Raw genomic sequence first — 14,079 nt, 5'->3', positions numbered from 1 at the left:
AGAGAGAGAGAGAGAGAGAGAGAGAGAGAGAGAGAGCTAGAGAGAGAGACAGACAGAGGAGAGAGACAGAGACAGAGAGAGACAGAGAGACAGAGAGACAGAGAGAGACAGAGAGAGACAGAGACAGAGAGAGACAAACTTACCTCAAAATTTTAATATCCATTCGTCCATTAGAACAGCTCAACCTATTTTAAAGTTTCCCAGGTGTGGTTGCAGGAACACAACCCTGAACAGCAATCTGGAACCTAGACATTAGTTAGAGTTTTGACATTGGACCAGATTTGTGCATTTTGCATCTTATACCACAGTGAAGGTTAGAAATGAAAACGAAACCATAGTCACTGCACAAATGTAAGTCTAGAAACTGAAAACAGGACCTCTGTTATGTAGAAACACACAAGACGATGCATCTCAAATAAGCTGAACATCTAGACGTAAGTGTACAAACCAAAGTATATCCCTGTAAGCAATTAAATACAAAAGTCAACCGAAGCATACTGAAATACAGCGATGCAGGCCCACTAATCATAAACCATGCAGACACCAGGAGCTGGGGACTCAGCTCAGGAGCCAGAGTATCCTTTCCACAAAGGGAAGACGGCACAAGAAAGTAAGGTCTGAGGGCAAGCGAGATAACGGCTTTAAACGGAGCCTACCCCGTCTACCTTTACCACGGCGTGCCAGCAGCCGTACTTCTTTGTAATAGGTTGTGTTTAGGAGTTTATATTCATTGGGGAACACATTAGTGCTGGAATATAAACGTATTAAAAGCATTGCTTATATTAATTACATATATTCAGACTGAAACTGACTGAGGCATGTATGTAGTACCTGATGTCAGTGCCTAACAGCTGCTAGTGTTAATACAGTTAACACTAAATGATGAGCAACATGGCTCATCAGGGTGTTGGTAACCTTCCTATGACAAGTGTTACTCATCTATAAAGTTTTCAGCGACAAGGTTCAAAAACCTACAGTATAATTACACAGCAATAAGTCAATATCCCAAAGAGTCTAGAATTGAAAACTAGAAAAGCAACTGTGCAGACTGAAGAAGGGAATGATCTCTTTACAGTTTGGACTTATTTTCATTATTTTTTTTCTTTCAGCTTCATGGTGGATCCTGAACAACAATTAGATGTCTCTACACATTACGGTCCCAAGTACAAGTGTTCTAATCTAAAATGCAAACTGGAAAGTTCTCTGTGGCTAACAGTTGGCTCACTTTTGTTCAATGTGTTTACTGTAAGTACGCTATTCTAAAGTGTATTCTGGAACTATTTTCAAAGTTTATTGTTATTCTTGATAATTGATGCTAATTGATTTGCTACATTGTCGGTAATTATAGCAAAATCCTAATAGATAAAAATGGTATAGAGATAAAGCCATGAAACTGTGAGAGCTATGGTAAAATCTAGCTGAGACCTTCTTGAGCATCATAACATGACAGGTTTGTACACTGTCACATGCTCTAAATGATTACATCCGTGGTTCATGACTTTTTCAGTAACACATTGTTCTATGAGAGAGACATTCCTCAGTAAGGTTCACATGTCCATCACATGGTCCTCCAAATATTCCCTTTAATATTAACATAAATGCAGAAAACAAACTTGGCTGTAGCCTGTAGAAGCTCTGCCCATGTGTCATGTTGTAATCTGGTGTTTTGCAAGTGAACATTCCGTAGTAACTTATGGCATTTACTTATGTGACACCTTTGTTTGTTAGTATCATGATTCTTATATATAAGCTAAACATTACTGATCAAACTTTGGGGAAATTAAAGTTTATGGCAGAAGGCTTTGGTATATAATCAAAATAGCTGATTAGCTGATTATTATGAAAAGTGAACACTTGCATTTAGAAGATTTTAAAAATCCATACTTCAAATCAAATTTCAAATCAAATTTCAACTCAACAGAGTAAAGAAATTTAAAACAAGCACAAAACTTTAGTACTAAATACACCTATTTTATAGACTTTCCTGGGTGTGTGAGAGAGAATGTGAAAATGCATACATACAGACTGGATCCTATGACAAAAAGGAAACGCGTAGGTGACACACAACAATGATGCCATAGCATAAACATCTCATTCTTAAAAAGCAATACATTTATGCTTAATGAACGAGTTTGGGGTTTTGTTTCTGTCTTTCTAGTTTAAAAAAAAAATCCTTTCTCTGAGGTGAAAAGCAATGAAAACAAAAGTACTTTGTCCCCAGACCAAGCTGGGAAATTTACAGTGGCAGAAGCCAGTTTAGCCCTTCATGCTCAGGAGAAACAAGGCTGCACTCCTCCTGGAGCAGGCTCGTGCACACCTTTCCGACACATCACATGCACTTCAGTGCACTAAATTCCTAGGAATCAAAAGTTTAATCCTCAGTTCTTTATCCATATATATTCGTATTATGAAAAATTACAAGCCGGGCGATGGTGGCGCACGCCTTTAATCCCAGCACTCGGGAGGCAGAGGCAGATGGATCTCTGTGAGTTCGAGACCAGCCTGGTCTACAGAGCTAGTTCCAGGACAGGCTCCAAAGCCACAGAGAAACCCTGTCTCGAAAAACCAAAAAAATAAAAAAAAAAAAAGAAAAATTACAGAGCGGAAACGTAACGTACCTCAGTTTATCTGCTAATGCCTGAATTTATACTCCTCCTTTGGAAACAATCTCAATTTTACTTTCGGACTGTGACTCTGGGTCATACAGTCTGATGAGCGACATTAAGTATCAGCTACTTTTCCACTTCGGTTTTACTACCCCTGTTTTCAAAATGTTTCTCTACTCGTAGTTATGGGTCTAAGACCATGTTATTATTAACAACCTAGGTACAATCAATCACATGTTTGAGATGTCTATCAATGCTTTGAACACCTGAATCATTGCAGGAGACGACACAGTGACCCGTTCAAGTGCTGGTGGGAGATCTTTGGGAGAGAGAGTAAGTGACACTGACTTTAAGGGCAACAAAATTATACACCATGAATATATGTAGCAAATAGTTTATATCTGAGAATCTTTACAGCTTACATTTCCATTCCATTATTACAAGCGGTGAAAAACAAGAGCTTGCAAGTAGCATGCAAATTAGTCGTTTCCCACCTCACCCATGGCATCCCCACTTTCCAGTGCCACCTCCCAATTTCTGCAGGAACTGCCTGCAAAGCTGAAATTGATTAGAAAATTTTTTTATAGTTTACAATATCTCTTCCTCATTTTATGAGAAGCCAAATAGCCAACCATCAAAAGTAAAAATAAATTGAATCGTCACAGTCCATCAGTTATTGTTACTAGGTTCACTTCATTTGCAGGTGTCCAAAATATAATATGAATAATTCTTTATCTTCAAATTCATCTGTTCTTAAAATGCTACTTAAAACTTTGGTTGTTTTCCTGGAATATAGAAAAAGGATAATTTATCAATTAGACTAACAAAATAGTTTTCACAAATTAGCTTATCAACCAAATACTATGAATCTACTTAAATGTAAATGCATGTTACTATAGAAACTATTAAAGTAACAAACTATCAAATACATTTGTTTCACTAAACCTATATAATCCATTTTTAAATATAGTAAATTGTATTCTAAATCTGTTATGTTTCTGTGGTACCTAGTTTTATAAATGTTGCTAATGCATAAAGCAAACGTATACAATTTTCATGTATATTTATCCAAAATAAGTTTGTCAGGCTTTTATTAACAAAATAAAGTGTTAATGAATCATTTAAGCCTGGAAATAAAAAGTGATTGTGTTTTATGTAAAAGTAAAATTTATATTCTTACAAACCAAGAATTCTTCAAACAAGTGAGAAAATTCAAGTATTTAATACCTTCAAATACTTCTTTCTTAAAAGTGTTATTATTAAAAATTTACTTCCTGATTTAATTTGAAAAAGAAATGGCTACCGAGCTAGTGAAGGCCTGCCGCTAACCTTGACAACCTGGGTGTGATCCCTGGCACCTCCGAGGTGGGAGAATAGTGACTCCTGCAAAGTTACTGTGACTTCTGAACATATGCAGTGTCAGGCACGCACACATACATACACTACAGCCAAAATAAAAACCTACTAAAGGCGTCTAACTGATGGAGGCACCTAAGTTGTTAGGAAGCTTCAATTGTGAAATGTATTTATAGAAACAATGAATATAAACAATTTTAACATCTGACCAAGGAAATATATTTATAATGTATATGTGCGCCAACTGAAGCACAGATAACACATGCATGGAGGCCAAGTGGGAATGTCACGTTTCTTGCTCTATGCCTTTCACATATTCTCTTGAGAAAGGGTGTGTCATTGAACTTGGAACTCAGATGACAGTCAGAGAGCCCCAATGACCCTCCTGTTTCTGTAAGTACCCATACCCAACTTTTTATATGGGTTCTGGGGATTCAAACTTCAGGTCCTTATACCTCTGTGCCCAGCGCTCCTGCCCAGTGAAACATTATCCCAGCCCCATGACTGTGGAAATTGTAGAGATTTTTCAAAACTTAAAATTCCAAAAAGAGGAAAAGGAGATTGTATTCTACACCCATAGGAGATTGTATTCTCTATCATAGTGGAGCTCTGCTCAGCAAACTTACAGTGCTGAGTCTCATCTTAAAATTATAAAATATCTGAAGGATTAAGAGGATACAAATTAGTAAGAAGTCAAAATATCGCTATTTGAAGGTGACATGATAGTGTATATAAGTGATCCCAAAAACTACCAGGGAACTCCTACAGCTGATAAACATTTTCATGAGTGGGTTGGATACAATTTTTTTTTAAAAATCAGTAGCCCTCCTATATACAAACAAACAGGCTAAGAAAGAAATCAGAAACACCACCCTTCACAAAAGCCACAAATAATATAAGCTACCTTGGGGTAGCTCTACCCATAGAAGTGAAAGACTTGAATGACAAAAACTTAAAATCTTTGATGAAAGAAATTGAAAATATTAGATCTCCCATGTTCATGGATCAGTAGGATTAACATAGTAAAAGTGACCATCTTACCAAAAGCAATCTACAGATCTAATACAAACCCAATTAAAATTCCAACAATTCTTTACAGACCTTGGAAGGACAATACTCAATATGGAAAAACAAAATCCCAGGATAGCTAAAACAATCCTGTACAATAAATAGAACTTACAGAGGTATCACCAGCCCTTATTTAAAGTTATACTACAGAGCTTTAGTAATAAAAACCACATGGTATTGGCATAAAAACATACAGGCTCATCAGTGGAATAAAAAAAACCCACACAAATCTATACACTTAAGATTCCTTTTTATAAAGAAGCTATAAATACACAGTAGAAAAAAGAAAACATCTTCAGCAAATGGTGCTGTCTAACTGGCTGCCAGCACATGGATAAGGATCTAGTTTCACCATTCTATCACCCTGCACAAACCTGAAGTCCAAGTGGATCAAAGACCTCAACATAAAACCAGATACACTGAACCTAATAAGAGAAAGTGGGGAATAGCCCTGAATGTGCACAGGAGACAACTTCCTGAACAGAACACCAATCGTGCAGACACTAAGGAAACCATCATGAAACTGAAAATCTCCCATAAGGCAAAGGACAACATCAACTGGACAAAATGGCAGCCTATAAAATGGGAAAGGATTCCAGCAACTGCACATCTGAGAGCTAATATCCAAAATATATAAAGAAGTCAACTAGACATAAATCAAATAAACCAATTAAAAGGTACGGTGCAGATCTAAAGATTTCTCAACAAAAGAATCTCAAGTGGCTGATAAATGCTTTTTTAAAAAAAATGCTCAACATCCTTAGCCATCAGGGAAATGCAAATCAAAACAACTCTGAGATCCCATCTTATACCAGTCAGAAAGACTAAGACCAAAGCACAATTGACAGCTCATACTGGTGAAGATGTGGTTTATGGGCAACACTCCTCATTGCTGGTGGGAGTACAAACTTGTAAAACCACTATGGAAATCAATTGGTGGTTCCTCAGAAAACTGAGAATCCATCCACCTCAAGACCCAGATATACATATACCAAAAGGACTCTTCATCCTCCAAGGACACTTGCCTGGTGTTCTGGTGGCCCAGCTAAGGGGCGTCTCTGACTCTTGCCTGCACTTGGGACCCTTTTCTTCCTATTTAGGTCCCTCATCCAGCCTTGATATGAGGGTTTGTACCTAATCTTATTGTAACTTGTTATGCCGCGTTTGGTTGGTATTACTGGGAGCCTGCTCTATTTTTGTAAGGGAAGTGGAGGACGGGGAAGAGTTGCTGGGGATTGTAGGAGTGGGTGGAGGGAAACTGTAGTTGGGATGTAATATATGAAAAAAATCTTTAAAAAATGAAAAGAAAAAAATACTTTTATCTAAATAAAATAGTGGTTTAAGAATAAACAAAAAAGTCAAGTAGAGACCAAAAAGAGCAGAAAAAAGTGAATGCAAAGTGACTGATGGGAAGGCACGTTACTTGTGTTCTTATGTTATCTCATCCTACCCACACAGAAGTCATCTTCAAAGCAAAAGGGGGGTTCAAGGTAAGTTAGTGCCCAAGTTTGAACTAGCGACATACAGAGAGAAACAGGAATTGAAGTGTCTATCACAGGTGTAGTAGGGAACCCACGGCCTTTCCTGTAAGCAGCGCACACTGCTGTGTATATTTTCATGCATTTGGTGGTTTGGTATGGAAATGTAAGGGGCTAAGTAGCAAAGTAAAGATTAACATGAGTGGTCTGTATAAAAGAAGACACTGAACAGAATATAATAAGCCTACAAATAAGCCAGGTATACATTACCACAAGGTGTCAGTGCACTATCCGTTCTTTAGATATTGCTAGGATGACTAGATATCCACACAAGGAAAAAAAATGAAAGCAACTCCCGCTTCATATTGCTATAAAGTAAATTTCAGGCAGATTATAGAACGTAGTTGAAAACTAAGGACTTTTTGGCTACGAGGTAAAGTGTGTTTTCATAATCTTTTGGCTGAAGGGTTTTAGCATACAGAAAATCGGAATTATTTTGTTATAACTCTTAAGTAGAATAATGATCATTTTATGATTGTTTATATGAGTACATTTAGAATTTTGTGCTCTTTGTACCACCATTACCTTATGATACAGAATGTTAAAATTCTTAATTTATAAAAATCAAATGTTAAAAACAAACACCTGAATACAATTTGCAATAAAAGATCAGCAAATGACTCACTGGGTTTTGAAGTACAATAGGATGATCAGGCAGAAAGTCTGGTTTTTTTCTGCAGATGGAAACACTTGAAAGCTTCAACAAGAAATCTCTGCTGTATTTAATTCTCTCTGTAGATAGTAAGATTAAACATAATTATAAAGATACTATCCTAGATAACTTTTTGACTCTACTTTGGAGGTCTCTAAATTGCCCACTATTATTTTGAATGGGCATGCAGTATCTGCTGAAAAGATGGGGGGAGCTCATCAAATCTTCCTTTCACATGGAAAGGAAGACAAGAAAGGAAAAAAGAACTGTATGAAAAAATGGGTAATACAGGGCTTATTCGGGTATAGCAAGATGACCTAACATTATAAAGTGTAACAGCAGCAATATATATTGACTATGCCAACAGATATTAATACCTATTATAATATTCAGATCACAATAAAATGGAATCACAGTGGGCCTATCTAATCTCAGTACTGTAATTTTAATACAATCAAACAAATTCAAAAACATTATATGCCTGTTGTATATCAAGAACTACACAAGGTGATTGTAAGGAGTTCCGAGATGGGGTCCCTATCTTCAGGCAACCACCTATTCAGATATCTGCCAATTTCTCATCAGGAATCATCCAGAAACTATCATCAATACTGACTATATGCTGATGTTGAAAGCAATGGCCGTAATATTCTAAAAGAACTAAAAGAAAATAAGTGACAAATTTCTTATCAGTATGGGGAGAAAACGCCACAAGAATTCTACGAATACTCTCAAAGGAAAGCTAAAAGAATTCACGAAGACCTAATGAACAAGAAATGCTAAAAAAGGAGGTCATTCAAGTTGAAGTGAAATGACCCTAGATGTAAACCTTCAAAATCAAAGAGCTGGCCAAGAATAACAGACTCCTGCTCTTTCCTCTAAATTGTATCAAAATGTGTGTCACTGTTAAAAGCTAAAGTTTCAATGTGGTCTGGTATGTTTCTAGAGTACAGATGTATAGTGTAGCCTGCAAATATGCCCAGAAATGTATCATCACCATAGGCTTGAAATAGTATAATACTAGGAACCCTGGAAAACAGATTGCTCCAATACTGAGGGGAACTGGGAGGTAAGTCAACAGCCACAGGGCTGAACAGTCGGATGCCCCACTCTCTAGGACCTCTCCAGTGGGACAAAAACCAGGGGCCCTGCCACAACCCCCTCAAGCTTTTCTAGACAGCTAACAGGGAGTATTCCTGTGGCTGGGCTATTCCCCAACCTACCCCACCCCCACCTGTTCACCTGCAAGCTCAGAGGAACCCTGGAACACAGCTTGCTCCAATACTGAGGAGACCTAAGAAACAGCCACAGCAAGGATTGGACTAAGATGCCAAGACATTTGCTGGCCTCATTTGAAGGAAGAGCTCGGTAGGCGCCAATGCAAGAATTCCTCCAACATCCTAAAAAGCAACACAGTAACACCAGAACCCAGAGGACACACAAAAGGAAGACTTGATCATTCTAACCCAGAAGAAGTAAAAGAAAATGACTTTAAATGTAACTTTATGAAAATGATAGAGACCTTTAAATAGAAAGTAAAAAACTCCCTTAAAGAAATGGAAGAGAAGATAAAAAGTTGGAAGAAATTAATAAATCCCTTAAAGAAAACCAAGAAAAAAAACAGTTGAAGACAACAGGTTCAAGATTTGAAAACTGAAATAGAGGTAATAAAACAAACCGAGGGAATTCTAGATATGGAAAATCTAGGTAAGTGAACAGGAACTACAGAAATAAGTATAGCCAACAGAATATAAGAGATAAAAGAATCTCAGGCACTGAAAATACTATAGAGGAAATAGACTCATTGGTCAAAGAAAACATTAAATCTAACAAATTCTTAAAACATTCAGGAAATCTGGGAAACCATGAAAAGACCAAACCTGAGAATAATAGGGGTAGAAGGAGAGGAATTACAGCTCAAAGGCCCAGAAAATATATTCAACAAAATTATAGAAAACTTTCTCAACATAAGTATATCCCTATGAAGGTACAAGAAGCATACAGAACACCAAATAGACTGGATCAAAAGAACCTCACCATATAATAATCAAAACACAAAACATACAGAATAAGGAAAGAATATTAAGAGCTGCAAAGGAAAAAGGTCAAGTAACAAAGATAAACCTATCAGAATTACACCTGACTTCTCTTGGTTTTTTTTTTTTTCGAGACAGGGTTTCTCTGTAGCTTTGGAGCCTGTCCTGGAACTCCCTTGGTAGACCAGGCTGGCCTCGAACTCACAGAGATCCACCTGCCTCTGCCTCCCGAGTGCTGGGATTACAGGCGTGCGCCACCACCGCCCGGCCACTACACCTGACTTCTCAATGGAAACCATGAAAGCCAGAAGGTCCTGGATAGATGTGCTGCAGACACTAAGAGACCATGGATGCAAGCCCAGACTACTATACCCAGCCAAGCTTGCATTCACCATTGATGGAGAAAACAAGATATCCCAGGACAAAAACAGATTTAAACAATACGTTGCCACAAACCCAGCCTTTCAGAAAATACTAAAAGGAAAATCACAAACCAAGGAAGCCAACAACACCCATAATAACACAAGCATCTGACAAACCTCCACCAGCACAACTCAAAGATGGGAAACACACAAACTCTACCACCAGAAAAATAACCGCAGTTAACAACCACTGGTCATTAATATCGCTGGACTCAATTTACCTATAAAAAGGCACAGTTTAAGAGAATGGATACAAAAACAGGATCCAACCTTCTGCTGTTTACAAAAAACATACCTCAACCTCAAAGACAGACACTACCCTCAGAGTAAAGGGTTGGGAAAAGGTTTTCCAATCAAATGGACATAAGAAACAAGCGGGTGTGGCTATCCTAATATCTAACAAAATTGATTTCAAACTAAAATCAATCAGAAGAAATAGAGAAGGACACTTTATACTCATGATAGGAACAATTCATCAAGATAAAGTCTCAATTCTGAATTCAAGAGCACCCACATATGTAAAAGAAACATTACTAAAACTTAAATCACACATCAAACCCCACACACCAAGAGTAGATTTCAACACTCCTCTCTTGCTAATGGACAGGTCAACCAGACAGAAACTTAACAGAGAAACAAGAGAACTAACAAATGTAATGAATCAAATAGACTTAACAGACATCTATAGAACATTCCACCCAAACAAAAAAGAATATACCTTTTTCTTAGCACTCATGGAACCTAAAATTGATCACATACTCAGTAACAAAGCAAACATCAACAGATACAAAAAAAATTGGAGTAACCCTGTGTCTAATCGGATCACCATGGAGTAGTTAGAATTTAATACCAATACTACTCCCAGAAAGCCTACAAACTTGTGGAAACTTAACAGTCAACTACTGAACCACACCTGGGTCAAGAAAGAAACTAAAGTCTTCCTTGAATTTAATGAAAATGGAGGCACAACATAGCTAACCTATGGGACACTATGAAAGCAGTGCTAAGAGGAAAGTTCATAGCACTAAGAGCCCACATAAATCAGAGAAAGCTCATATTAGCGAATTAACAGCACACCTGAAAGTTCTAGAAAAAAAAGATGCAGACTCACCCAGGAGGAGTAGAAGAGAGGAAATAATCAAATTGAGGGCTGAAATCAACAAAATAGAAACACAGAAAAGAATACAAAGAATCAATGAAACAGAGCTGATTCTTTGAGAAAAACAAGATTGACAATCTTTATCCAAACTAATCAAAATACAGAGAGAGAGAACATCCAAATTAACAAAATCAGAAATGAAAAGGGGGACATAACAGACACTGAAGAAATTCAGAGAATCATTAGGTCTTACTACAAAAACCTGTACTCCACAAAATTAGAAAAAGTAAAGGAATTGGACAGTTTTTTATACAGATACCATATACCAAAATTAAATCAAGACTAGGTGAGCAATTCAGATAGACCTATAAACTGCCAGGAAATAGAAGCTGTCATCAAGAACTTCCCAAACAAAAACACCCAGGGCTGGATGATTTTAGTGCAGAATTCTACCAGAACTTTCAAGAACTAATACCTATGCTCCTCAAAGTGTTTCACACAATAGAAACAAACTCTTTTTATGAGGCTACAGTTACCCTGATACAAAAACCACACAAAGACTCAACCAAGAAAGAATTACAGACCAATCTCACTCATGAACATCGATGTAAAAATTCTGAATAAAATAGTGGCAAACCAAATCCAAGAACACATAAAAAAGATAATCCATCATGATCAAGTAGGCTTCATCACAGAGATGGAGGGCTGGTTCAACATATGAAAATCTATTAATGTAATCCATCATATAAATAAACTGAAAGAAAAAACTGCATGATCATTTCATTAGATGCTGAAAAAGCATTTGACAAAATCCAACACCCCTTCATGATAAAGGTCTTAGAGAGATTAGGGATACAAGGATCTTATCTAAATATAATAAAACAATATACAGCAAGCCGACAGCTAACATCAAATTAAATGGAGAGAGACTCAAAGCGATTCCACTAAAATCAGGAATTAGACAAGGCTGTCCACATCTTCTTGCCTCCACAGGCATCAGGCACACATTTGGGGCACAAAATACACATACACAAATTTAAAACACATGAATGTTTCTCAAATATGTAAAATGTGACTGAAATGTAGCTTCATTTCAACCAAATTCTTATTTCATCAAAGGTTTTGGGCAACACTATGGCTGATTACATCACATATTTGAGTCATAGACCATGGAGAAATCTAGCTGGTGCTGACCTGCAAGATTTTCCCCCCTGGCTAGCTTGATGTGGGATTCCCCTCTGTGTGCTGTGAATTTTATTGGTTAATAAAAATGACTGGTTTGGCCTGATAGGGTAGAACAGAACTAGGCAGAAAAAACTAAATTGAATGCTGGGAGAATGAAGGCAAAGTCAGGGAGAAGCCATGGAGTGGCTGCCAGAGACAGACACATTGAAACCTTGCTGGTAGGCCATGAGAAGAACATTTCAATTGGTTCTGCGAAACCAAGTAGCCATCCCTAAAAGTTACTACTTTTACTCTGCTAAGTAAACAAAGTATTAAAGTGACTGCTAATGACTAAGATTAATGTATCTCTCACTTTTAACCAAGAAGCTTCCATTCTTAGTAAATGATGAACAAAGAGACTCACAACTGACCATGGTGCAGAAAATAAGACACTATAAAGTTATCAACCCAAAATGGAATAGACATACTCCACCCTTCCTCCAGAGGCTCAGACATCATTGAAGAACTAACAGAAGAGTAAAAGCCAGAAGTTTAGCTATTAGGAAAGTGTCTCCTTGTCACAGAAGGGCAGAGGCTTGTATGAACCCACAGAGGCTATGAGAGCATACACAAAACCACTACAAGCCCCAGTCACACAAATCGCAATATGGAGAGGGGACTTGCGCATGAAGTCCCTTCCCTAGCAAAGGAGCTGTTGGCAACTGTTAGCTGCTAGGAGAGGGAAGGTCAGTGTTCTCCAAGATTACAGCTCTTGATAATTGACCACAATCCAGTGGAACACCACACATCTAGGAATAACTGAGGAGCAGAAATTTGTCTTGATAGATTTCACAAAGTAAAAAGACACAGAACTGGATTGGTGGGGAAGCGGGGGTCTGGAGGGAGTTGTGAGACGAAGATATGCATGATGGAAGCACACTGTGAAAATTTCTCAACTAATAAAATGTGCATATAAGGAAATGTGTTGTTCTGTTTGTGTTCTTAGAACAGTATTCTAGCTAATATAGAAAGAAAAGTTTATAATTCTGGTGACTGGAAAATCCAAACAACACGGCATCTGGGAAGTAAAGAACCCTGACTTCATCTTAACATGCCAGGACGCATTTAGCACAGGAGGCATGAACACGTTAGAGACTGGCTTTAACCTAGTGTAAAGACTCAGTCTCCACTGCTGCCATTATAACGGGTGAATTAAGCATCAACAAGAGGTTTGTGGAGACAAACCATATGACTCTTATCATGAACCATACGAATAATAAAATAAATATATACAAGCAATGACTGAATAAGCTATACTAAAATGCTGGGGTTGGGCGGCAAACTAAACCCAAAGTAAGAAAAAGGAATTTACAATCACCAAAGACAAAACAAACACAAAGCTGGTTCTCTGAAGAATAAAAACAAAATTTACTATTATCTAAGTAGACTGATTAATCAACACAAAACAACCCAAATGACCATTCTCTGGAATAGTGGAGTTCTTATCAGACATTAGTTATAAAATAAGATAGAATGAGCAACTTCTTGCCAACATTCAACATGGATGAAATGGCTACACAAATATTTGAACACAGATTTTGAATTTCTTTGATATGGCAATTTGAAAATTAGAGTCTATACTATAGAATTACTATAATTAAATAATAATGATGAACTGTGAATTCCAAGTTCTATCAAACAAGTAGATTCACAGATACATCTACCTACAAGGTTACTCTAAAACAGTATGATGGAATCATACATTTACCTAGTCTATGGTAAAACAATCCAACTTCTACTACAGAGAAATAAAAAGATCCGAACAATAACTTCTTATGTGAATAATCAATATCAACCACAATCAAAAGCTGTAATGCAAAAAGATAAATAAAATGTATATAACCATACAGTGGAATTCCTACCAACCACTTATCAACAAAAAAAAGTAATTCACAAGAAAGTGATTAACTGCTTGAGTGCAAGATAGGCAAGTGGGAAAGAAGTGAGCGTGTTTTGTGATGAAAATGTAGTCAGGAACAGAAGGAAAGAGAGCATGAGCAAGGAACTCAGGGCCGCGAGGGGTGCACCCACACACTGAGACAATGGGGATGTTCTATCGGGAACTCACCAAGGCCAGC

General features: G+C 37.4%; 2 protein-coding genes across 2 annotated transcripts in view; one reads left to right on the top strand and one right to left on the bottom strand.

Annotated features, from left to right (window-relative positions):
• Necab1 (N-terminal EF-hand calcium binding protein 1) overlaps window positions 1-3,746 on the top strand; it is a 149,356-nt gene extending 145,610 nt beyond the window's left edge. The window contains exon 13 of the mRNA XM_005362331.3: window positions 1,110-3,746. Within this exon, the coding sequence (XP_005362388.1) occupies window positions 1,110-1,138 (29 nt within the window). The 3' untranslated portion in view covers window positions 1,139-3,746. The remainder of the gene's footprint in view (window positions 1-1,109) is intronic.
• Window positions 3,112-14,079, bottom strand: part of LG5H8orf88 (linkage group 5 C8orf88 homolog) — a 27,300-nt gene continuing 16,332 nt past the window's right edge. Inside the window, exons 5-6 of the mRNA XM_005362332.3 lie at window positions 7,194-7,300; window positions 3,112-3,391 (exon numbers count right to left, since the gene is read on the bottom strand). Coding sequence (XP_005362389.1) covers window positions 3,368-3,391; window positions 7,194-7,300 — 131 coding nt within the window. The 3' untranslated portion in view covers window positions 3,112-3,367. The remainder of the gene's footprint in view (window positions 3,392-7,193; window positions 7,301-14,079) is intronic.

The sequence above is a fragment of the Microtus ochrogaster genome, linkage group LG5 (assembly GCF_000317375.1).
Source record: "Microtus ochrogaster isolate Prairie Vole_2 linkage group LG5, MicOch1.0, whole genome shotgun sequence".
Lineage (NCBI taxonomy): Eukaryota > Metazoa > Chordata > Mammalia > Rodentia > Cricetidae > Microtus > Microtus ochrogaster.
Note: the sequence above shows the minus strand (reverse complement) of the source record. Positions and strands in the feature narration are given on the sequence as shown.